At 40.3% G+C, this 26,879-nt stretch overlaps 1 protein-coding gene across 1 annotated transcript in view; it reads right to left on the minus strand.

The window, feature by feature from the left end:
• prkar2aa (protein kinase, cAMP-dependent, regulatory, type II, alpha A) overlaps positions 1 to 26,879 on the minus strand; it is a 336,630-nt gene that overhangs the window by 75,960 nt on the left and 233,791 nt on the right. The window contains exon 11 of the mRNA XM_059943985.1: positions 9,090 to 9,196. Coding sequence (XP_059799968.1) covers positions 9,090 to 9,196 — 107 coding nt within the window. The remainder of the gene's footprint in view (positions 1 to 9,089; positions 9,197 to 26,879) is intronic.

The raw sequence follows: 26,879 nt of genomic DNA on the forward strand, positions 1-26,879 counted from the left end.
CATAATTTCATGTGCTGGTCCATACCCAGAGCTCATCTGCCTCTCATTGCATTGAAATATATGCAGCTCAGAACATTAGTGCCGCTATGCTCAAACTTTCGATTCCTACTCAACATTTTTCTCCACTAAAATTCCACAATGGATTCTGCCGCTCTGGTTCTCTTATTGCTGTCCCTCTAGATTAAAACCCCGTCGTGCAGAACTAGCAAACCTTACCGCTAGGGTATTAGTCCCCCTCCAGCTCAGGTGCAAACTGTACAGGTTTCACCTTCCCTGGAAGAGTGCCCAAGGATCCAAGAATTTGAAGCCCTCTCTTAGCCACATATTAAACTATATAATCTTCCTATTTCTGATCTCACTAGCAAGTGGTGTAGGTAGCAATCCTGATATCACAACCCTGGAGGTCTTATCTTTAACTTAGCACCTAACTCCAAGAGCTGATTTTGCAGGAGCTCATCACCCCCTCCTACTCATGTTATTGGTACTGATGTAGATCATGACCATGGCTGCTCAACTTCACACTCAAGAATGCTGCGGACTTGATCCAAGATGTCCCTGACCCTGGCACCCAAAAGGCAACATGCCATCAGGAAATCTCACTCTAGTCCACAGAACCTCCTTTCTTCTCTCCTAACCAATAAACTTCCCATCAGTACAGCTTGCCTCTTCTTCCCTTTTTGCTTCTGAGCCACAGTGCCAGAGACCTGACCACTAGGGCTTCCCTCTAGTAGATCATTCTCCCCCCCCCCCCCCCAACAGTATCCAAAGTGGTACAGTTGTTTATGAAGAGGATGGCCACAGTGGTACTCTGTACTGGGTGTTCAACCCCTTTAACCCTCCTGACAGTCAACCAGTAACTTGTGTCCTGCAGCTTAGGTTTAACTACCTCCCTGTGCTTCCTGTCTATCAAACCCTCAGCCTCCCGAATGATCCGGAGTTCATCCAGTTCCACCTCCAACTCCTTACCACAGCCTGTTAGAAGCTGCAGTTGGATGCAGGTGTAGTCATCACCAACACTGGAGGTCTCCCTGCCTTCCCACATCCCAGAGGGGCCTTCCACTATCCAGCTCAGCAACCCCATTTCTCTAAATGTGCAATAGGAAAGAAAACTAGAAGAAATTAAAAATAATTTATTTTTGATTTTTGTATGATTGCATGTGTAATAGTTCTTCTCCAAATGCTTTTATGCACAGTAATATTTGAAAACAGCATTTTCCAGGTATTCAACCAACATTAGAAAATGAAAGTCAATCAGTCTGATGGTCTTTATGAGTTCTTCATTGATAGAGTCATACCACTGACAGGATGCCTGTTCTTTTTGCTTATAATACTATTACCGTGATAGAGTGTGCAGGAAGCAGTTCTGAAAAATACAAGCTTGTCTCTCTATATGCCACTGCAATTGCTTTGCTGCAATTTCTCATAAGAAATATTTTGCATGAAAGGAAAACTTTGATTGATGTGTTTTTGGCCATACAGTAGGCAGAATTGCCATAAAAATTCATGCTCAGGTGTCAAAAAAAAATCAGTTGCCTAAAACAATATCATCCATTTCTATCCGCACAATGTAGATCTTAAATTAATGATCATGTATTTTATTCAGAAAAAATGCTTACCTCAACATCACATTTAATGTAAGGCAGTCATAAGTGAAAGCAAATCTCATTTCATGCTAAGTAAACAACACTAGGTAAAATATTGGCCATGAAAGCAGACAATAATTGCATATCAATTTATTTTAGAATACTGAACCTTATTGATATTTCACTTCAGTTTGTCCTGTTGTTAAGTAACCTATTATTTAAGTTTGTCATGGTCTGGTCCGTGAAGTCCATGTTCCAGTTCATGGTCTGGTCCCTGGACTCCGGGTCTTCCGGCTGTCCCTTGTTTTAGTTGGGCTTAATCATAGGCACCTGATGCACCTGGGGCTGGGAATATAAGTGGCCCTGGGGTCAAGTGTAGGGGCTGGTTCTTCTCATCAGTATCCCGTCCTCGCCTCTGTAGGGCAAGTCAGGCCGTCTTTGCCATTACCCTGCGGTTGGATCTGTCCCTTCCTGTCTTTGCCGTTACCCTGAGGCGGGCTGTTCCCTTCCCTTGGCTGAAGCCTCGCCTGCTACCTTTCACCTGGAGCCTCGCCTGCGTCCTCGCCTATTCTCACCATCAAGTTCTACCACTGGAGCAAGACCAGAGCCTTGCTGTGTCTAGATAAGGAACCGTCTTTCATTGTTTGGAACTGTCCGGCCGTTTGCCGCTACCTTGTGTTGGGAACAGTCTCGTCGTGTTCAGCTTTCTGTGTATGAGTCCCGGCCCTACATCCTTTTCCCAAGGAGGGGTCCCGGCTCTGTGTTCTGCATTCCCGTCTCCCAAGACCAAGGCTCTGCGTTCCTGTCTCCAAAGACCTAGGCTCTATGTTCCAGTCTCTCAAGTCCGAGTCTGAGCTTCATGTCCTCATCCAGCCCAGGAGTCCCACATCCTGCCCCCACATCCAGTCCTGTTGCCTTGCCACAACTTGTCCTCGCCTAGATCCGGAGTCCGAGCCTGAGTCGAGACCCAGGTTCCAAGTTCCAAGTTCCTAGTTCCTCGTCCAGGTCCCACTTTCCTAGTCTAGTCCTGGCCCAGGCCCTGTATCCAAGTCTCGTCCAGCATTGTTTCTTCCCCACTTCCCTTGCTTTCTCGACACACCTAGTCCTGTTCCTAGTACTTCAGTGTCTGTGTCTTGCATTTGGGTCCGCTTTCAACGCCCACCTTATGACAAAGTTTTTTTCAAATGTATACCACTGATAGATTTCCCAAGGGATTTTACACAGGGAGTCACAAGCAAATGCAGGATGAAAATGTACATGATGGGGATTAATGGCATCAGAATGTAAAAATGCTCTGGACTAGCAAGTACCTCCGGACTGGTACATGGATAGGAAAGGTTTAGAGCAATATGGGCCAAACACATGCAAATAGGAGTAGCTAGGCTGTACATGACTCTATAACACTACAAAAAAAAAGAAAGAAGGATTAGCTTTATTTGTCATGTATACATCAAGACAATGAAATGTGACATTTGCAACAACGGCAGCTTGTAAGTGTGCCATTCTTCCACTAACATAATATGCCCACAACTCACTAACCCTAGCCCATACATCTTTAGAACATGGGAAGTAAGCAGAGTATCACAGGTGGAAACCCACGCAGTTACGGGAAGAACATACAAACTCCTTTTGGACAGTGGTGGAATGTGAACCCCAATCACTGATGGCTGGCATCATGAAGTGTTTTGTGGAACCAGCAACAACAGAAAAAGAATGGAAATGTGTTTTAATGGCATAAGTTTCATTACCTTCTTAAGTTATCATGTGTTATGTGTACTACTCTGCTTTACACCTTAGTTTGGAGAAACGTCTTGTTTCTATATACATTATATGATTATACATTACATACATGTATTTAGTTAACTGACAATAAACTTGACTTGACTTGACTGTGTCAGAATGATGTCTATCTTGGAGGAAAAATTGCAAGTAATGGTTTTTCCAACTATGCACTGCCTTCACCTTCCAGCTATATATTTCAGAGGTACTATTATACCTGGCAGTAAGTGGTCTTGCAGTTGTTATTTAGAATTTAGAAGGATGAGAGGGGATCTGATTGAAACATATAAGATTATTAAGGGATTGGACACGCTGGAGGCAGGAAGCATGTTCCCGCTGATGGGTGAGTCCAGAACTAGAGGCCACAGTTTAAGAATAAGGGGTAGGCCATTTAGAACAGAGATGCGGAAAAACTTTTTCACCCAGAGAGTGGTGGATATGTGGAATGCTCTGCCCCAGAAGGCAGTGGAGGCCAAGTCTCTGGATGCATTCAAGAGAGAGTTAGATAGAGCTCTTATAGATAGCAGGGTCAAGGGATATGGGGAGAGGGCAGGAACGGGGTACTGATTGTGTATGATCAGCCATGATCACAGTGAATGACAGTGCTGGCTAGAAGGGCTGAATGACTTACTCCTGCACCTACTGTCTATTGTCTATTGTTATATACCACCAAGTATGTAAGAGAGAGGCAAAACTATTTATTTCAACCAATTATTTTAACCAATAGGTATAGATGTAAATGATAAAACAAAAAGTTTTGAATCTAAAATAAAACAACCAAGCTAGTCAGCTGCAAATGCGTCAACAGAAAGACTACAGCACAATGCAGGTTGCAGTTTTCAAACACCATCCAAACCAGTATCAACCTGAGTGGTGAGGTCCTGAATTAGCAAATGGCAAAGCTCACCCTCACAAAAAAACTTTTGACAAGAAGCTGCAGCTCAAAGTTACCCAGTTGACATTTAACATTTTCAAAGACTATTTAAAATCAAACTATTGAAATTAATTTTCATTTTAAATTTCTGAAGTACAGGAAGATTTTTTTTATTCACTACTTTTATAGTATATTCATTTAAAACAATTAAATTACTTAAAATTTACCTATTCCTCTGCAGTGAGATCAGTAAGTCCATTGTGCTTTATTTAATGATTTTTATTATTTAGAGATACAGCATGGTAACAGGCCCTTCTAGTTCAGGCCACCCAGTTAGACCCAAATATCCAATTAACCTGTTAACCCATATGCCTTTGGAATGTGGGAGGAAACTGGAGCACCCGGAGGAAACCCATGCAGTCACAGGGAGGAAATACAAATTCCTTACAAATGGCAGCAAAATTGAACCCGGGTCACTGGCACTGTACAGGCAGTCCCTGGGTTACGAACGAGTTCCATTCCTGAGTCTGTCTTTTAAGTACGTAAGTCAGAATAGGTACATCCAGTATTATTTAGCGTCAGTTAGTCAAACATTTGTCTTAGTATATAGTATCTATTTTACCTTTCTATGCATATAAAACACTTAAGAAACGTATGTACTGTATTTCAAAATTAAACCACTGCATTACTTAGTAATAATTGTAGCTTTCATCGGGGCAGGGCCTTTTGCATGCTCCATTATTCTCACTTTATTCTTTAAAATTGTTCCGATCATTGACCAACTGTAGCCTACGCTTTTCCAATGACCAATGGCATTTCACCTCTTTCCAATCACTGTATTATTTCCACCTTATTTGCAAATGTGATCATTTTCCGTCAACAGAACAGATACAGTACGTACTGTACTGTACACCGTGGGCGGCGCGACCTGAGCTGCCCTGGGTCCTAAAATCCACCACACTGTGACAGGTTAAATGGGACAAGTGGGGGCGGTGTGATGTCTTCAGCTGTAAATCCCTGAGAAGCATGCGCAAACTGGGGGCACAATTTAAACCACACTCCTTTCATATTTGACTGCTTCACTTCATCCCAAGAATCAGCAATATTTTTTATGGCATCATAGATGTTATAATCTCTCCAGAACTCCCTTAGGCTCGTCACATCATCTTGGGTAGCCCTGACTGTTTGTGAGAAGGTCTGCCGTAAATAATAGGCCTTAAAGGAGGCTATGACTCCCTGATCCATTGGCTGAAGTAGTGATGTGATGTTGGGGGGAGTAAAAATATGACTTTTACATTGGGGTGATGGTCATCTAAAGTGCTTGGATGTCCAGGTGAATTGTCGAGCACAAGGAGAATCTTGAAAGGAATTTTTTTGGCCAAGCAATAATGTTCAACAACAGGAACAAAATGGTTCAAGAACCAATCTTCAAGGACGGCAATTGTAACCCAAGCCTTTGAATTTGCCTTCCAAATAAAGGGAAGAGATGCCTTAATGATATGGCGAAGTGCCCTTAGATTTAGGGAGCGATACACAAGCAAGGCTTGAGGTTGAAATCCTCAGATGCGTTAACCCCAAGCAATAACGTTAGCCTATCCTTCAATGCCTTATGCCCTGGTGCACTTTTTTCCTCTTTCGAAATGTAGGTCCTTTCAGGCATTTTTCCCCAAAATAAGCCAGTCTTGTCTACATTAAATATTTGGTCTGGCAAATAACCTCCCTCCTCAATAATTTTTTTAAACATTTCAGGAAAATCACTCGCAGCACTTTCATCAGCACTCGCTGCTTCAACTTGCACTTTAATATTATTTAAATTTGTCCTCACTTTGAAACGAATGAACCAACCCCTACTTGCAACAAATTTTTCATCACAAGCACCTTCATTTGCTGTACGTGCAGCTTTTAAATCATTGAAAAGGCTTCGAGCCTTTTCTTGCAGTAAAGTAAGGCTAACAGGAATATTATGCTGATTTTGATCGTCTATCCAAATTATCAATAGCCTTTCCATTTCAATAATTAAACCACTGTGTTGCTTAGTAATAATTGTGGCTTTCATCAGGGTAGGGCCTTTCACATGCTCCATTATTCTCACTTCACCCTTTAAAATTGTTCCGATAGTTGACCGACTGTAGCCTAACACTTTTCCAATGACCGATGGCGTCTCACCTCTTTCCAATAGCTTTATTATTTCCACCTTATTTTCAACCATGCTCATTTTCCTTTTCTTTGATGCATCACCAGCACTTGCATTGGATTTACGCTTTGGAGGACATGGTTACAAGGGTAATTAAGAGAAAAAGTTAAGCCAAATACAAAGTTACACACTCAGCACAGCGTTAACGGCAACGAGATCCAACTTAAAATGGCGGGATAGCCTTCCACGAGGCGATGAACCACTGAAGCTGCGCAATGTTTTCATGAGCATCACAATGTAGTGCGTGCGTTCGTTACTACGAACCATTGTATTTAATTCAGATTTTCAATAGGCTTTATGGCAGGTCGTTCATAAGTACGAGTTGTCCGCAAGTCAGACATTTGTAACTCGGGGACTGCCTGTAATTATGCTAACTGATACACTATGCTAGCATTATGCTAACTGATACACTACTCTGGTGCCCTTGCAGAAGGTCTCATCTGATCCAGGCTTAACATGAGAAGGCCAGGCAGAATCTTTTTTAAAAAACTATAGGTACATGGTACTCTGGCAAAGGGGAATCCATTTTTTAAGCACGGTCAAGACATCTTCAGCACCTGTCAGGGAGTTCAGGATTTCTACATTCATGCAGGAGTTCCAGCTTCCTAATAACACAGAGAAATGTTAGGAACTTCTGTCACTTCTTGGAAAATACAGCTAAAGATACCAAGTCAAAAGAAAACTGAATGAAAAGTTGTGTGATTGGAACAGATATACATGATTTTTTTTTAAATCGCAAGGTGGAAAGATCAAGTCACTGTACCAACCACTGTAGATAATACCTTTTATGAATACTGAATGCACAAGGAGAAAAGTATTAACTTCCTATAGTTCAGTACAGTCAAACGTGCTAGAATAGAGTTTAAATTACTCCAAAACTCCAGGAATTACAGACCCTTGGAGTTAATTGTGCTATGTTCAGGTTTCCATCATTTGGATAAAGGTAGCAACATAAAGATGATTTTTCACGTGCAATCAAAATCTTGAGCACATGAAGCCAGCCTGGATTAAGCATGGTTTATGCCTGGTTCCATCCCCTACGGTCTTTGAAAGTGGTAAACAATATAATCAACATGGGAGTAAAACCTATTCACCAATGTTCAGGATGCTGATATACTCAGACTTGCTTCCCAACACAGCATTTTTGTTGTAGTAATAGTCAAACTTCATGAATTTGCAGCAGGCAAACATGAATCAGAGACTTTCCCAATCTAATTGATGTGGTTGGTTTTTATATAATAAAGTAAGGCTTGGGATAAAACTTAGCAGCTTCCACATACAGATGGGGCTGCACAAATTTCTCTGAGTGAGTTTTGTTCAAAGTTATCCAGTTAAAAAGCAAGTAATATATAAAGTAATCACTGGAATGAGCTTCATCCAGGGTCAGAATTAAAAAGTATTGCATATGATTGGCAGTTATAGTTATAAAGCTACCTCAGTTACCAAATTGTAGGTAGCACATTAGTGTATTTTGCATCATGGAATATTTCATAGTCTCACATAACATGTATCATATTATTTGTGAAGTTTGTATTGTACTAAGTAATTTGAGGACTTCCTCAAACAGAAGAAAACTTCTGAAGGAGTAACACAGACAAAATGCTGCAGGAACTCAGTAGGTCAGACAGCATCTATTAAAAGAAATAAGCAGTTGAAGTTTCAAGCAGAGACCCTTCATCAAGACTGGAAGGAAAGGGGAAAAAAGCCAGCTGAGTGAGGGAGGGCGTAGTGAAGTGAGAAGTTGGGAGGCGATGGGTGGTAAAGGCAGAAGAGGAACGGATCTGATAGGAGAGGAGAGAGGATCATGGGAGAAAGGGAAGGAGGAGGGGCACCAGGGAAAGGTGATAGGAAGGAGAGGAGAAGAAGTAAGAAGGGAGCCAGAGTAGGGAATGGAAGAAGGGGGAAGAGGGAAAAATGACTTCTGAAGGAGCCCAATGTTATGCTGTTCTATGAGCATTGAACAATTTTACCCAAATCCTGAACATATTCAGAATGACTCCTAAGAATAAGTAAAAAAGACAGATACCTAAAAGATAAAATTTTGTTTGAAGTAAACATCCAATTACTGTGTTAAATATTATCTTGTACTTTAGTTTTTAAGCAAGTATTCAGAATGCACAAGGGGACATGAGAAGCTACAGATATTGGAATCTAGAACAAAAAACAAACTGCAGGAATAACTCTATGGGGGTCAAGCAATGTCTGTGGAGGCAAAGGGATAGTTTGCTTTTCAGGTCAGTACCCTGCATTACACTGCCCTGATGCTGGATCCTGACTCAAAATGTCAATTATCTTTTTGCATCCAGATACTGCTTGAGTATCTCCAACAGTTTATTTGCTTTTGCTTCAGAAGACAAGGGCAGATAAAGAGGCAAAGAAAATAAAGGCTCTACTGAACAAATACTATTTGTTAGAAATATAAACATTAAAAATCCAGTCAGAGTTTGGAACTCAGAGTTCAACTAAATTTCAACCCAGAAAATAATGTTTTCCAACTATTATTTACAATAATCAGTGCATGGTATAAGATGTGTAGAAATATTCAATTTTCCATTCTAGTAAAACCTTCTCAAAATGACTCACAAAAGAGATCTTAAGTTACACTATATATAATATTAAATCAAAATCCCTGTACTACTACAGAATTTAAGTTCCTTACCGTTCAATTACATAGAAATTGTCTCCATCATCATCTTGGTCAATGACATGCTCTGATGGTTCAACTTTTCTCTCGAACATTGCATCAAGAATTTCATATATTTGTTCCTGTTAAAATAATGCCAAGTCATCAATTGATATATATTTTTAAAGTTTATACTCCCTTTCACCCATTGTTGAAGTACCCCAATTTTATCTACACTCATATGACTGTGATTAAAAGTAAACCATAATGGACATACTGTATTTTATGAATCATAGTCACTGTGTGATTTATCTCTGGTAAATTAGAATCCTGATGAAGAAAAGTGAAATGTCACTGGAATAGGTAAGAATTTTTAGTTAATTCTGGTATTAACAATAGTGATTATCAAACATTACAGGACCTTAAAAAAACATATCTTAAGGAAACTGTTTTCCCAACCTATTGTGAATACAGTAAACCTTTAATAATCCAGCACCCATGGACATTTATGATGTCCGATTGGTAAATACTACTGACAAGTGGACATTACTCCCATTAAGACATCAATTACATTTCATTATCCATTTTCAGATTTTACATGGGAGTATAATAAATTTTCTAGCAAAGCAGACAAATTTAAAGAGAGCACATGAAACAAAACACAATAAATTTAAAAGTGTGTAGGAAGCAGGGAACTGATGCACTTAAAATTCTTGTGGGAATAATAACCCTCTGAATTTAAAGGGGCCCCAGTATTTTTTAAATAATCCTGGGAAAAGGGTCCTTTTTTTTTATTAAAGGGAGCTCAGGAACAGGGTTCCTGTGTCCTTAAAGGTATGCATAAAGTAGGTCTCTGTGAGCTTAATTGAAGAGGGTGCAGCTGGGGTCCCCAAAAGTCTAAAAGGAGTTTGTAAATGTGACTCCAGTGAGCCAAATGTCAAACCATAAATGTTTCCAAACAATAGGATAATGGATTGTCCAGGTTTTATTGTAGTTAAGATATGGAAGTAATGCCAAGTGTAGTGGTGGAACCAGATTAATTTCTAGTAGGATGAATCTTACTAGAACCGGTAGATACAACCACAGCCGAATGGTCTCCACCCACACTGTAACTATTCTGCAATTCACTCAGAAACCAGTCATCCAGTTGATCATGAACTACCATCACAAGCATCTCATTGGAAGGGCAACAGTTATGGACAATTAATATTGGCTTTGCTAGCAAAATACAAATGCAATTGAGTTGGTTCGAGCACAACTCAAACTTGAAAATACATTCAAATCATGGGCATCTACCCATGGAGAAACTCATGCAAATCTTTTCAATCCCATTCCCAGAGTTTTTTCTGATCATCCCACAACTCTCTTTCACTTTCAAACATTTATACAACTCTTGGTCAAAAAGCCACAACTAAATCTTACCCACCAGACATTGTGATTGTTCAATCATATAGACACTCACCCACTTCAATTCTATTATAACACTTGCATGTGGGTGGATCATCTAGTCTCAGTAACAGCATGTCAGTTTGCTGATCATTTAAAAGTTATATGTGAAAATGAAGAACTAAAGGAAAAGCAAAGAAAGCAGAGTATGCTGGCAAGATACACCACAAAGGGATTAATCAACCATTCAGATACGTAATTAAATCAAGACAACTTCGACTTCCCACCTGAAAGAGGAGCAGAGAAATTATCCCAGGTCCTGGACAATATTCATCCCTAAACCAAATTTGGTGATAATCATGTTGCTTTGTTGGGGACTTGCCCTGAGTAAGCAGGCTAGCTACGTTCCATAATCTGCAATCCTATTTTAAGATATTTTTGCACATTTTAAACTACATCCTAAAACATTAAACTTCCAAAAAAGTGAAGAGTGAAGACAAATGAAGAAACTTTTTGGCACTTGCTTCTTTTCTCCCAGTAAACTCATTTTAATAGTAAAAGGTTTAACAAAAGAAAAAACATCACAAGCTCACTTAATTTACAGTAACATGGTGACATTTATCAAATAGCATTTGTGTCTTTAAGCACCTTGTTTTGATTCAACATCAGCCTGACTCAAAAAGGTTAGACTTCAACTGGATATATTTTTCAAGTAGAACTGGTGAAGCAAATTAATCAACCATATTAGTACATTCTCAGGAGAAGCAAATGTCAATTTCCTGGCACCTACACTCAAGTTTTTCTAACTTCATTTGCAAATCTACAAAGGTTTTTGTGCTTTTTGCACACATGGAAATAAACTTTAAAAGCTGTTCTTTTGGAAATTTCCACATCTTAAACAACTGCTCAAGTTTTGTATTGAACAGTCCAGTGAGGAATTCGAAAAAAATCAACAAAACAATTTTAAGTAAGTCTCTGGTATGTCTAACCAACAGCCCAAATTTACTACCTTGTGCAAATGGGGCAGATGTACTTACATTAAAATGTGCAGGTTTTCTGATTATAACAGTCTCTTAAAAAGTACAATTTTACACAGTGAAAATAACCAATTTGTAACAGACTTAAAAACTGATGTTTTTTCATGGATCTGCATACAAAGAAATAAACAGGCTGCATTCATTGCATTTCAGCTAATCAAATCAACAACGCTAGTTCCTATAAAGAAATGCCTTCTGCCTGTATCAAATGTCATGTTGAATTAACACCAAGATAAAGTTAACAGAATTACTGCAACGCTGAAACACAGTTAACTAAATTCATTATGTTGATTAACCTATCATAAAACCGACCAAATACTTGCAATCCTTTCTATTCTAAAGAGAGATTTCTTTAACCAAAGGAGGGAAAATCTTTGGAATTCATTGCCACAAACAAGTCGATAGGTGTATTTAAAGCGGAAGTTCACACACAAAATGCTGGAGGAATCTACGCCTCAGGTAGCATCTAGGGAAATTAATAACCAATTGATGTTTTGGGCCAAGAACCTTCTTCAGGACTGGAAAGGAAGAGGAAAACACCAGAATAAAATGATGGGGGGTGAATAGAAGGATTAGTTAGAAGGTGACAGGTAAAGTCAAGAATGTGAGAAAGTTAAATAACGTGCTGGGAGCAGACAGTTGACCATGGGAGAAGGGCCACCAGGGGGAGGTGATAGTCAGGTGAAGAGAAGAAATAAGCAGTCAGAATGTGGAATAGAAGAGGAAAGGGTGAAGAAAAAAAAACAGAAGGGGAAATCAAAGTTCATGCCATCAGGTTGGAAGCTACCTAGACAGAATATGAGGTGTTGCCCCTCCACCCTGAGAGTGGCCTCATCGTGGCAAAAGACAATAGACAATAGGTGCAGGAGTAGGACATTCTGCCCTTACAAGCCAGCACCGCCATTCAATGTGATCATGGCTGATCATCCACAATCAGTACCCCGCTCCTGCTCTCTCCCCACAAAAGAGGAGGCCATACACCAACATGTTGGAATGGAAATGCGGATAGGAATTAAAATGGTTGGCCACTGGAAAATTCCCCTTTCGGTGAATGGAGTGGAGGTGCTCAACAAAACGGTACTCAATTTACATCGAGTCTCACCAATGTAGAGGAGGCCACAATGAGAGAAGCAGATACAGAAGATTCACAGGTGAAGTGTTGCCTCACCTGGAAAAAAGGTTGATTAGTAAGGGTGTCAAAGGTTACATGGAGAAGACAGGAGAATGGGGTTGAGAGGGATAATAAATTAGCCATGATGAAATGGTGGAGCAGAATTGATGCGCCGAATGGCCTAACTCTACTCTTACAGTATTGTGCAAAAGTCTTAGGAACATATATATAGCTAGTGTGCCTAAAACATTTGCACAGCACTGTAGTAATTTTACATATTGCACTGTATTGCTCCCAGAAAGAAAAATAAATTTTATGACATGTGAGTGATAGTAAACCTAATTCTGATATGGGTCTCTATTGTGGACTAAGAGTTGGAAGGGGTCAGGGAGAGAGAAATCATGGTTGGGAAAAGGAGAATAGAGAGGGGAGGAAGCAGGAAGCACCAGAGAGACACTCTATAATGATCAGTAAAACAATAGTTCGGAATCACATGAGCTTGCCTGCCGTCTCAGGGCTGGGTGTGTCTGCACACACTCCAATCCACCTCCCGAGGCACTCCACCCTCACCATTTCCAACATTGTTTGCTCCTGTCAGATTTACAAACACGCTCTATGCTCTACGTTAACAAATACAGTACTGTGCAAGTTTTGGGCACCCTAGTTTTTTTTTAATTTATACAGTACTGTATGGCTTATGGTCTTATTATCCAATAGAAGCTTTCAGTGGAGGATATTAATAAAGCATGCTACAGTACTAGCTTCGTTTCGACAGAGATGTGCAGTTGCTGCAGTTACAAGAAAATACAGAATCTGGCTTATCATCACTCTCATATGTTGTGAAATTTGTTGCAGCAATATAGTGCAATACATAAAAATCACTACAAATTACACGGAGAATATATAAACTTAATAAATATATAGTGCAAAAAGTGAGAAAAATAGTCTGTGAACACTTCAGAAATCTAGTGGCACAAGGGAAGAAGCTGTTCCTAAAATGCTGAGTTGAGTATACATCTTCAAGTTCCTGTTTCTCCTCGTTGATAGCATTGATGAAAAGAGGGCAAGTCACAGGGATGGGGGGGTGGGGTATGGGTCATGAATTATACCTCTGCTTTAGAATCATGGCAAGATTGTCAGACTTTCATGGATTTCTGTATTTCTCTTTGAGACAATCCTGACATTCATACTGATAAGACCAACCAGAAGATCCAAGAACTAATTAATGCTGCTTGGACTTGAAAAACAGAAACACAGAAATAGAACAAGGCTAAAATATGATGTTCTTCAACACTTATCTTCAACATTAGTGTCATTGATTCCATCCCACAGCATGCTATCTGGTACACGTTCAATGTTTCCTCAACATTTTCTTCGGCAGTTTAACGGGGGCACGACTATGCAAGCGCATGTAAGTTGGACCGTGAGGCAGCAGGAGTATTTAAAGAGAAGAGTTAGATGGAGCGGGTGACAGAGTAGAGGGGGACAGAGTAGGAAGGCTTTGTCTCAAGAGGCTTTGGCGAGCAGTGGCTGAGGACGAGCTTCACTCCAAGTGAGGTAAGACCGGGTAAGTTCCTTTAAAAGGAGAAAGTTTCAAAAGTTGAGGCAAGTATTGGGTAGGTCATGGCAGCTGAGATTAGCCCCGTGGTTTGTTCATCCTGCAGCATGTGGGAAATCATGGATACTTCCGGTGTCCCTGACCGCTATGTGTGCAGGAAGTGTGTCCAACTGCAGTTTCTGGCAGACCACATTGAGCGTCTGGAGCTGCAATTAAATTCATACTGGAGCATCCACGATGCTGAGAAAGTCGTGGATAGCACGTTCAGTGAGTTGGCCACACCGCAGGTAAAGGCTACACAGGCAGAAAGGTGGCCACTAGACAGCGTAGCAGTAAGCAGGTAGTGCAGGAGTCCCCTGAGGTCATCTCCCTCCTAAACAGATATGCTGTTTTGGATACTGTTGGGGGAGATGGCTCACCAGGGGAAGGCAGCAGCAGCCGAGTTCATTGCACCATGGGTGGCTCTGCGGCACAGGGGGGAAGGAAAAGGAGTGGGAGAGCTATAGTGATAGGGGATTCGATTGTAAGGGGAATAGATAGGCCTTTCTGCGGCCGCAAATGAGACTCAAAGATGTTATGTTGCCTCCCTGGTGCAAGGGTCAAGGATGTCTCTGAGCAGCTGCAGGACATTCTGGAGTGGGAGGGTGAACAGCCAGTGGTCATGGTGTACATAGGTACCAACGATATAGGTAAAAAACGGGATGAGGTCCTACAAGGTGAATTTAGGGAGTTAGGAGATAAACTAAGAAGTAGGACCACAAAGGTAATAATCTCAGGATTACTACCAGTGCCACGTGCTAGTCAGAGTAGAAATAGGAGGATATTTCAGATGAATACGTGGCTTGAAAAATGGTGCAAGGGGGAGGGATTCAAATTTCTGGGGCATTGGAACCAGTTCTGGGGGAGGTGGGACTGGTATGAACAGGATGGTCTGCACTTGGGCTGGACTGGGACATTGGTTCAGGAGGATTTAAACTAGTGTGGCAGGGGGATGGGAACAAGTGCAGAGAGAGACAGAGGGGTGTAAAATGACGGTAGAAGCAAAAAGTAGTAAGGTGAAAAGTACAAGTGACAGGCAGGCAAATCCAAGGCAAAAAGCAAAAAGGGCCACTTTTCAACATAATTGTGTAAGGGCTAAGAGTGTTGTAAAAACAAGCCTGAAGGCTTTGTGTGTCAATGTGAGGAGCATTTGTAACAAGGTGGATGAATTGAATGTGCAGATAGTTATTAATGAATATGATATAGTTGGGATCACAGAGACATGGCTCCAGGGTGACCAAGGATGGGAGCTCAACATCCAGGGATATTCAATATTCAGGAGGGACAGACAGGAAAGAAAAGGAGGTGGGGTAGCATGGCTGGTTTGAGAGGAGATTAATGCAATAGAAAGGAAGGACATTAGCCTGGAGGATGTGGAATCGATATGGGTAGAACTGCATAACAATAAGGGGCAGAAAATGCTGGTGGGAGTAGTGTACAGGCCACCTAACAGTAGTAGTGAGGTTGGGGATGGCATTAAACAGGAAATTAGAAATGTGTGCAATAAAGGAACAGGAGTTATAATGGGTGACTTCAATCTACATATAGATTGGGTGAACCAAATTGGTAAGGGTGCTGAGGAAGAGGATTTCTTGGAATGTATGCGGGATGGTTTTCTGAACCAACATGTCAAGGAACCAACTAGAGAGTAGGCCATTCTAGATTGGGTATTGAGCAATGAGGAAGGGTTAGTTAGCAATCTTGTCGTGCGAGGCCCCTTGGGTAAGAGTGACCATAATTTGGTGGAATTCTTCATTAAGATGGAGAGTGACATAGTTAATTCAGAAACAAAGGTTCTGAACTTAAAGAAGGGTAACTTTGAAGGTATGAGACGTGAATTAGCTTAGATAGACTGGCAAATGATACTTAAAGGGTTGACGGTGGATATGCAATGGCAAGCATTTAAAGATCGCATGGATGAACTACAACAATTGTTCATCCCAGTTTGGCAAAAGAATAAACCAGGGAAGGTAGTGCACCTGTGGCTGACAAGGGAAATTAGGGATAGTATCAAGTCCAAAGAAGAAACATATAAATTAGCAAAAAAAAGCGGCACACCTGAGGACTGGGAGAAATTCAGAGACCAGCAGAGGAGGACAAAGGGCTTAATTAGGAAAGGGGAAAAAGATTATGAGAGAAAGCTGGCGTAAGAACTGACTGTAAAAGCTTTTATAGATATGTGAAAAGAAAAAGATTGGTCAAGACAAATGTAGGTCCCTTACAGTCAAAAACAGGTGAATTGATCATAGGAAACAAAGACATGGCAGACCAATTAAATAACTACTTTGGTTCTGTCTTCACTAAGGAGGACATAAATAATCTTCCGGAAATAGTAAGGGATCAAGGGTCTAGTGAGATGGAGCAACTGAGGGAAATACATGTTAGTAGGGAAGTAGTGTTAGGTAAATTGAAGGGATTAAAGGCAGATAAATCCTCAGGGCCAGATGGTCTGCATCCCAGAGTGCTTAAGGAAGTAGCCCAAGAAATAGTGGATGCATTAGTGATAATTCTTCAAAACTCCTTAGATTCTGGATTAGTTCCTGAGGATTGGAGGGTGGCTAATGTAACCCCACTTTTTAAAAAAGGAGGGAGAGAAAAACCGGGGAATTATAGACCGGTTAGTTTGACATTGGTGGTGGGGAAAATGCTACAGTCAGTTATCAAAGATGTGATAACAGCACGTTTGGAAAGAGGTGAAATCATCGGACAAAGTGAGCATGGATTTGTGAAAGGAAAATCATGTCTGACGAATCTTACAGAATTTTTTGAAGATGTAACTAGTAGAGTGGATAGGGGAGAGCCAGTGGATGTGGTATATTTAGATTTTCAAAAGGCTTTTGACAAGGTCCCACACAGGAGATTAGTGTGCAAACTTAAAGCACACGGTATTGGGGGTATGGTATTGATGTGGATAGAGATTTGGTTGGCAGACAGGAAGCAAAGAGTGGGAGTAAACGGGACCTTTTCAGAATGGCAGGCAGTGACTAGTGGGGTACCACAAGGTTCAGTGCTGGGACCCCAGTTGTTTACAATATATATTAATGATTTAGATGAGGGAATTAAATGCAGCATCTCCAAGTTTGCGGATGACATGAAGCTGGGTGGCGGTGTTAGCTGTGAGGAGGATGCTAAGAGGATGCAGGGTGATTTGGATAGGTTAGGTGAGTGGGCAAATTCATGGCAGATGCAACTTAATGTGGATAAATGTGAGGTTATCCACTTTGGTTGCAAGAACAGGAAAACAGATTATTATCTGAATGGTGGCTGATTAGTAAAAGGGGAGGTGCAACAAGACCAGGGTGTCATTGTACACCAGTCATTGAAGGTGGGCATGCAGGTACAGCAGGCGGTGAAAAAGGCAAATGGTATGTTGGGATTCATAGCAAAAGGATTTGAGTACAGGAGCAGGGAGGTTCTACTGCAGTTGTACAAGGCCTTGGTGAGACCACACCTTGAGTACTGTTTGCAGTTTTGGTCCCCTAATCTAAGGAAAGACATTCTTGCCATAGAGGGAGTACAAAGAAGGTTCACCAGATTGATTCCTGGGATGGCAGGACTTTCATATGAAGAAAGACTGAATCGACTAGGCTTATACTCACTGGAATTTAGAAGATTGAGGGGGGATCTTATTGAAATGTATAAAATTCTAAAGGGATTGGACAGGCTAGATGCAAGAAGATTGTTTCCGATGTTGGGGAAGTCCAGAACGAGGGGTCACAGTTTAAGGATAAAGGGGAAGCCTTTTAGAACCGAGATGAGGAAAAACTTCTTCACACAGAGAGTAGTGAGTCTGTGGAATTCTCTGCCACAGGAAACAGTTGAGGCTGGTTCATTGGCTATATTTAAGAGGAAGTTAGTTATGGCCCTTGTGGCTAAAGGGATCAGGGAGTATGGAGAGAAAGCAGGTACAGGGTTCTGAGTTGGATGATCAGCCATGATCATACTGAATGGCGGTGCAAGCTTGAATGGCCGAATGGCCTACTCCTGCACCTATTTTCTATGTTTCTATGTAACACAGTAAGAGGATGAAAGGCACATAAAATAGTTGAAAAGTAACAGGGTTTATGGAGCATATGAAATCCGATGTACCCGAGACATCATCTGGAAGAGGGTATGGGGTGGTTACAGTCTGGGAGGGGTGTGCGAAGGGCAGAAGAATAATTCTCTAAGACGGTGCAATCATTGGCATCTTGCTAGATTTATTGTGTTTTCTCATTTACTATCTTCATCCGGACTGCATCCATCAACAGACACATTGGACATCGTCTTCACCATTTGATAAATACATAAAAATACAGATGTCAACAACCACTGTGACTGATTTTAGAAGCTTTTGACTGTTGAATAAAAGAAATTATGAAGACATTTTCCAGATTTGGCTTCCCTCATAAATCTATCAGCACTACTCTAACATTTACCACATACTCGGCCCTCCTCTCCATTCTCATCCTACAATATTCCTGCCGCAGCAGAGTTGATCCACCAGCTGAAGGGGAAGCTGCATCACAGAGGGTGATGAATCTCTGAAATCCCCTACCCTACAGAGTTGTTGATGCTCAAATCATTGTTGTAGGTATTTACATAGTACAAAGTAAATTCTATTATCAAAGTACAAATATGTCAACACTTACAACCATGAGATTCATTTTCTTGTGGGCATACTCAATAAATCTATTGGATAGTAATCATAACAAAATCAATGAACGACTGCCAAGCTAAGGCTTTCAACCGGAGTACAAAAGACAACAAACTGTGCAAGTGCAAAATGAAGAAACAATAATTTAAATAAATAAGTGATAAGTATCGAGAACATGAGATGACGAGTCCTTGAAAGTGAATCTATTTATTGTGGGAACATTTCAATGATGGGGCAAGTGAAGCTGAGCGATATTATCCTCTTTGTTCAAGAGCCCAATAGTTGAAGGGTAATAACTGTTCCTAAACCTTGTGATGCGAGTCCTAAGGCTCGTGTACTTCCTTCCTGAAGGCAGAAGCAAGAATAGAGCATGTCCTTCATGGTGGGGGTCTCTGATGATGGATGCTGCTTTCCTGTAACAACGTTTCATGTAGATGTGCTCAATGATTGAGAGAGTTTTACCCATGCTGGATTTTTTTACTTTTTGTAGAATTTGCTGTTCAAAGGCATTGGTATTTCCATACCAGGCTGTGATGCAGCCAGTCAATATACTCTCCACTACTCATCTATAGAAGTTTGTCAAAGTTTTAGATGACATACTGAATCTCTGCAAACTCCTAAGGAAGTAGAGATGCTGTCGTGCTTTCTTCATAATTGCATATATGTGCTGGGCCCAGGACAGGTACTCTGAAATAACAACATCTAGGAATTTAAGGTTGCTGATCCTCTCCACCTCTGATGAAGACTGGCTCACAAACTACTGGTTTCCTTCTCCTGAAGACTATAATCAGCTCCTTGATCTTGCTGACATTGAGTGAGCGGCTGTTGTTATGACATCACTCAGCCAGAATTTCAGTCTCCCTTGTATATGCTGATTCATCACCACCTTTGATTCAGCCTATGACAGTGGTGTCATCACTAAGAAAGGAAATATATTTTTGAATTTACAGTTTATTAAGGGTTAAGGGCAACTGGCACAGGAGAGGAGATGAGGCCCAAGTCGTATCAGTCATGATCATAAAGAAGGTGGAGCAGGCTCGAGGGACCAAGTGCCATGTTCTTGTTCCCATTTTCTTATGTTCTTTTTTTCAGTTATTTGTATGCAGAGAACATCACACTGCCAAGGCAGATATGGATTGCAAAATTCACAGGCATCTCTAATGTAGCCTTTGGCCCATTGAGGAAATCAGTGTTCCAAGACCAAGACTGAACAACGATGATGGTCTACATGGCGTACCTGCCTTCCTCTATGCTTTGGAAACAGGGCAATCTACAGGAAGAAACTCAAACCACTGGAGAAGTATCAAAGAAAACTCGACAAATTCCTCCAAATCAAAAGCAGAATAGGCAAAACAATAGCAATATCATCTCCCTGGCCAAGATCCCAAGCATCAGGACTCTCAACATAACCAGCTCCAGTGGGCAGCACTTGCCTCATACCAGAGTCCAGAAATAAGAATTTTACTTCTGAACTCTGTCACTGCAGAAAACTTCCAAGGGGACTGAAAACATTTTAAGAATGCCCTCAAGGTCTTCCCGAGGAAATACAATATCCTTACAGATTCATGACCTCTTGAAATGGTGCAGAAGCATTCTGCAGAGGTCTGAGTATGTAACGGGATCTCATATGTGAATGTGGAAGAATCTGCAGAATCTGTGTTTCCTTCAAGCTTCTCTTCAGGAACCTCAAGACACATGTAACTGGACTGAAAACAAGCCATCCTCAACCAGAGAGACAGGAAGGAAACTTCGTCAGTAATTAAACTAAATTTGATCAGGTTTTAATTAATGGATGAATCTAATTAAGATTACTATGTGAAGATGCAACATTACAACAATATTTAAATGTGTTTATCTGGTACCAATGCATCAAAATATCAGAATGTATTTAATAAGGCAGCACATAAAAATACCGAGTGACAGAAAATAGACTGGTGCTCAGATAACCTCAAAACTGCCTTCAGCGGGCTAATTTCCTAATCTTACTCACAAAAACATGTGCGCTACTTGAGCTTCCATTCATATTTCCTCCATTTGCCTAACATTCTCGTCCATTCCATCTCATGTTTTTTCTATCTCCCCTTTAAACATATCTTTATAATTTAATCAAAAACTCTCAGCAATAGTGAGTTCAACATCCACACAATTACTAGACCATTGTTTTATTTGGAATTCGCAGTTTGATTGGAAATCAAGTGAAAATATTCCTAAGCTATGAAAATGTTTCTTACTTCTGAAAACTTGGATAAGGGTCACCATTTCTCCAACAGAAAAATGCAATCTATGTAATCTTTCCTGATGGGTACATCATATTTCTAGTGGCAGAACTACAAAAACTTTGCTCACCCTATTCCTTATTTGAATGATGAAACCTATGCATACAATTCCTGCCTTTTAAAAACCACACTTTTAAATAATGAAATTATTGCAACCTATCCCTGAATTTAGCACCCACTAAAGATCTAGAAAGTACTTTGATAAAAAATCTATAATAATAATTGCAGTATATATGCTTTTAAGTTTTTATTTTTCTCTATAGGAAGGATTTCACTTAATTTTTAATAAGATTAAAGAGTCCCCAGCACACTAGATACTGCAGAAATGTAATAGAAATATCAGAGAGAACCTTAAAATAGCTAATACAACTAAACAAAATGTACTTCAGAAGTTAAGAACTAAAAGAAAAGACTACTTGAAGAGAGAAAACAAGGAACCAGAGATTACTTAACCTGATGGTAGCTGCTGGCAAAATGCTGAAGTCCATTATGAAGCACGTGGTTAAAAGTGCAAAGAAAATCAGAATGTGATTAAGCAGAATCAGCTGGATTTTATTAAAGGATGAATCTAATTAAGAATGCAATGTGTTAATACATCAAAATATCAAAAGGCTTTTGACTTCAAAAGAACTCGCACCACTCACATCCTTCTTTACATCGGCAGCACAGCTGTGGAAACTGTGAGCAGTTTCAAACTCTCATGGTCCCAGACACATTCTGTACAATCAGGAAAGCTCACACACGTTTCTACTTTCTGAGGATGTTGAAGGGAGCTGGACTATGCACATCTATACTCATGTCATTCTACAAATGCACAGCAGCGAGTGTCCTACCAAGCAGCATCATTGCATGGACAAAAATGGAACCAGCCTACCTGCCATCAAGGACAAATTTACAGAAAGATGCCAGAAAAGGGCCAGTTACATCATGAAGGATCCCACCAATCCTCATGGGATTGGGACGTCCCACCCCTATCAAAGAGGCTGTGTTGAATCAATGTAAGGACTATTGTGTTGTTTGTCTTATTGTTTTTTCTTGTGTTGCATTTGATCCAGCATTACAATTATTTCGTACCCCATTACACTTGTGTCTTGGAAATGACTTCAAACAATCTGGAACCTTGACTAAGAATACACATGAAACTATTTCATATGAGCTCACGGAGTTGGGTGGCATACAAACATGGACAGAAATTTGGCTGCAAGTCTGACGGCAGAAATATGAACAAACGAATAGAATTGGCCACTTTAGTCGAAGATGAAAAGGGATTACTTTAAGCATAAGATTATAAATTTCAGAAATTCTCTACCAAAGGAAATGGATAATTAATTGTTGAGAATTTTCAAAGCGAAGATCAATAGACTTTTGGATGCTAAGTGAATAGAGGAAGTTTGGATACAAAAACAGATACAATTTGCTAAATGAAACAGAGGTTCAAGACACATTTTGGCCTACTACTGTTTTGATTTTATGATGTCCCACCTCATTATCCGTGAGTCCTCTCACACTCAGAGAACTATATAGATGGCACAGGAACAGATCATACTGCCTACTGTATCCATGCTGCCCAGAAATTGCCCATTTTCACACATTTCACCAGTAACTTTTGGTGCCATGACATCTGACACATTTATCCGAAGTACTTTTTTAATACAAGAGTATCTGTTGCCACTATGAGCAGGCAGCACATCAAAGAATTCAAACATCTTTGGATGAAAATAAAATTTTTCAAATCCTAACTCTCCTGCTCTTTACCTTAAATACCGTTTATCAGTGATTCCTATGAAAAGCAAGGTTTTAAGATGACAGTCAATTCAGAAAAAGTAATGGAGTTTACTTGTGCCTTGCACAATAATCTAAGCAGTAACTTATTTTATACAGAAGGGTAGTGAGTATCTGGAATGAGGTACAAGAAAAAGTGGTCGAGGTGGGTATAATTGCAACATCTAAGAGGCGTTTGGGGAAGTACATTTGGAGAAGAGAAGGGGCTCAGAGGGTGATGAAGCAAATTGAAAAGCAGAGAGAATCACAAACAAGAGAAAATCTGCAAATGCTGGAGATCCAAGCAAGCCTGACAGCTTCAATGGAATCTGAATTTCTACATTTCTACGCCATCTTCATACATGCTCATTTGCTCTAGCTCTTGTGGTATCTGTGAAACTATCCGCTATCTTCCACTTTTCTCCCAGTTTTTACACCTACAATATTTACAAATGATCTTGTTAGCTTCCAGCTCTGAGCCCCGGCCAAGCCACAAGTCTGTATTGTTGCATCCATGTCTTATCAACTCACCAACTTAATTTAAAACAACATTTTATACTTCAATGAGCACACACATCAGAATCAGGTTTAATATCAGTGGCATATTTTGTAAAATTTGCACTTTCCAGCAGCAGTACAATGCAATAAATAATAATAGACCAAAAACCTGAATTAAAGTATACATGCATAAAGTTAAATAAGTAGCACAAAAATAAAAATAAAAAGTAGTGAGGTAGTGTTCATGGATTCAATGTCCATTTGGAAATCAGATGGCAGAGAGGAAGCTGTTCCTGAATTGCTGCGTGTGTCTTTAGGCTCCTGTAGTCTTTGCTGATGGTGGCAATGAGATCAGGGCACGGCCTGGGTGATAGGGGCCCTTAATGATGGATGCAATCTTTTTGAGACATGGATCCTTAAAGATGTCCTGGATACTAAAGAAGCTAGAGCCCATGATGGAGTTGACTACGTTACAACTCTCTGCAGCTTATTTCAACCCTGTGCAGCAGCAAACCACCCCACCCCATATAATATAACCAGTAAGGATGTTTTCCATGTAGAAATTTGCAAATGTCTGGTGACAAATGCACTTCTACAGTGTGTTAGCTTAACTCATTCCTTATCATTATGATTTATTCATTTTCGAAGTTGTGTGGGTGGGAGTATTTGCTCACTGGGTGTGTGTGAAGCGTCTAGTGCAGTAGTGCTTGTAGTTGGTGCATGATACATGCTGCATAGTGCTCTCTGCTTGCTACTCACTGCTTACAGCTATTGCCGCTGGCTAGCCTTCTCAACAGAGGGTGAAAAGAGGAGCCGAGTTTGTAAGTCTCCTCCTGCCAGTACAGAGCCTCTCCACCACCAAGACTCCTGCAGTGCCTCCTCAGGGCTACAAACAGAAACTAGATATCTTATGGTCCCAGGCTAAGCTACAGGGGATCTTGGAGCAGTAGTGGGCCCCAGAGACGCGACATGCAGGCCCACCACTGTGTGGACACGCCCTGACACCTGTCAACCACTGTCCCAGCTATGGCTAAATAGTCCCATTGCCTTGTGGTAAGTCTGTTGAGACAAGGCTAAGGGAGCACACCCTGACAGAAAAGCAATGCACTGGCGGCACGCAATAGGCGGGCCTTAACAGACCAAGGACCCCGGCAGCCTACTGCAGCCAAGATGCAGGACTGGTTGTCCTGGGATCACCCTTGCCACTGGGATTTACCTCATCATGGTGAAGATAGTGCTACCAGGGATGGTGCACCCCCTGTGGCACTTTAATATCTTCCTTACGCAGGTCTCCACCTCTGACCACGGTGAAAAAAAATGTCATATCTTCCAATTTCCTTATAACATACAAGATGACCATTCAGCCCATTCAAACTATACATCTAACAACATTTCCACTAATACAATCCCCTTCCTCAAATTATTTCCCTCTAACTAATTCTCTCATATGTTCATCAACTGCCAGCTTTCCTGCCAGCCAAACACTCTAGATGGCAATTTATAGAAGCCAATGAACTAACCAATCCATCTTTGGGAATGTGGGAGGAAACCTATGCCAGCTATGTAACAGAGACAATGCAGGTCAAACATCAAACACAGACAGCATCTTGGGCAGGGTCCAAACTATAGATCGCTGGAGCTGTGGTGCAGCACCTGTAACTCCTGCATCTTTGTGCCACCCCTACACTTGTTGGTTGCTATTGCATTCTACTTCCCTTCAAGTTACCTCACTCCAGTTTGAGACAGCACTTTAAAGCGTGGTTTTACTGACACTGAGTGAGCAGTTGGTGTTATGGCACCACTCAGCCAGATACTTAATATCTTTCCTATATGCTATATTCATCACCGTCTCTGATTCAGCCCACAACAGTGGCACTGGGTGTGTGGAGTTTCAAGATGGCAACGTAGACATCTGCCTTCGGGCGCTCTTCATTTTTTAAACTATAATCACCCTTTAATCAAATCTTTTCGTACTTAATTACATGGGTTGATATTCACGATTTACTTCTTTTTTAAAATAATACTTGATTTAATCTTTTCAAACTTAAAATGTCTGTATCTAAGAAATCGTCTAAAGATCCTCCATCTCTTGAGGCAATCTCCAGTCTTCTGGATACTAAACTGGATACTAAATTTGCAAGTATGGAAAATAAGCTTACTGCAAAAATGTCTGAGCTTGAAGAAGTCGTTAGATCGTTTGATACCAAGCTTCAATCGCAGGCAGCAGATATTGAATGGCATGAAGAAAAGTTTGCAGCTCTTGACAAGTTAATTTGTGAAAAAATACGTACTATTGAAACTTTGGAGGAGAAACTTTGGTCGACCGTTAAAATAGTGGAGCAGAATAAGTTTAAAATCACCGATCTTGAAAACCGATCTCACAGACAAAACTTGCGTATTATCGGATTTCCCGAAAATGTTGAGTCTGGTGACTTAACTGAATATTTCTCTAACTTATTGTGGGAAATTTTCGGTGAGGACGCTTTGCGGGCTAAACCTACTATCGATCGTGCTCACAGAGTTTCGAGATTTTCGATCTCGAGAGATAAACCACGAGCTGTGATTGTTCGCCTCCATTATCCTCGGGAGAAAGAGCTTTTAATCCGATTAGCTCGTCAGAAAGGTATGATTTCTCACAGAAACAACAAGTTTCGAATTGTTGAAGATTATTCATTTGACGTAATGAAGGCGAGAATCGCTTTTAAACCAGTGATGGCAGAGATTCATTCGATTGGACTTAAACAAGCTTTAAAATACCCAGTGAATCTCAGAATTACGTTGAGTGACAACAGTCAGCGTTTCTTTAATACTCCGGAAGAAGCGAAGAAATTCGTCAAAGAATATCGGTCTTCTAGTACAAGCTGAACTATGTGTTATGTTGAAGAATTTTTGGAGAGAAAATGCCATTTCATTTTGGGCTTTAACTTATGAAACTGTAGTATAGCTTTTTATTTTGGTCTGTAGACCTGGTCTTTTTTTATTATCATGGTTTATAGAAGCTCTTCTAATCTTACTACAATGTTTTTTTTTCTTTCTTAATTCTTTTCTTCTGAACTGGATATACATGTTAATACTCTGTAATAATGATTTATTTTTTAAGATGTCGTTTCTTCTTCCCTTAAGACTTTGCTTTCCGTAAGTATTTATTTGCTTGTACTTGAAAATGGGACGAATGTTTTGGACCTTTTTTTATATATATATATATTGTGGTGATTTTTGAATCCTTTTTTTGATCCTTTTTTGATGACCTTTTTTTAATCCTTTTTGATTACCTTTTTTTAATAGATTGGTGAATTTACACTTATATTCCGTAATATGGTTTTTTCAAAATGTCGTTTCTTCTTCCCATAAGTCTCTGTTTTTGAAAAGTCATTTTCTTGTATCTGAATATGGAATCTTTTCTTAAAGGTATATTACACTAGTTTAAACTTTAATGTTTATCCTTTTTTACTAATGTTTTTTTGCTTTGTTATATTATTTTTTCATTTTGATTGATACATTCTTTCTTTTTACAACCCTGTATT

This window comes from Hypanus sabinus, chromosome 19, assembly GCF_030144855.1.
Source record: "Hypanus sabinus isolate sHypSab1 chromosome 19, sHypSab1.hap1, whole genome shotgun sequence".
Classification (NCBI taxonomy): domain Eukaryota; kingdom Metazoa; phylum Chordata; class Chondrichthyes; order Myliobatiformes; family Dasyatidae; genus Hypanus; species Hypanus sabinus.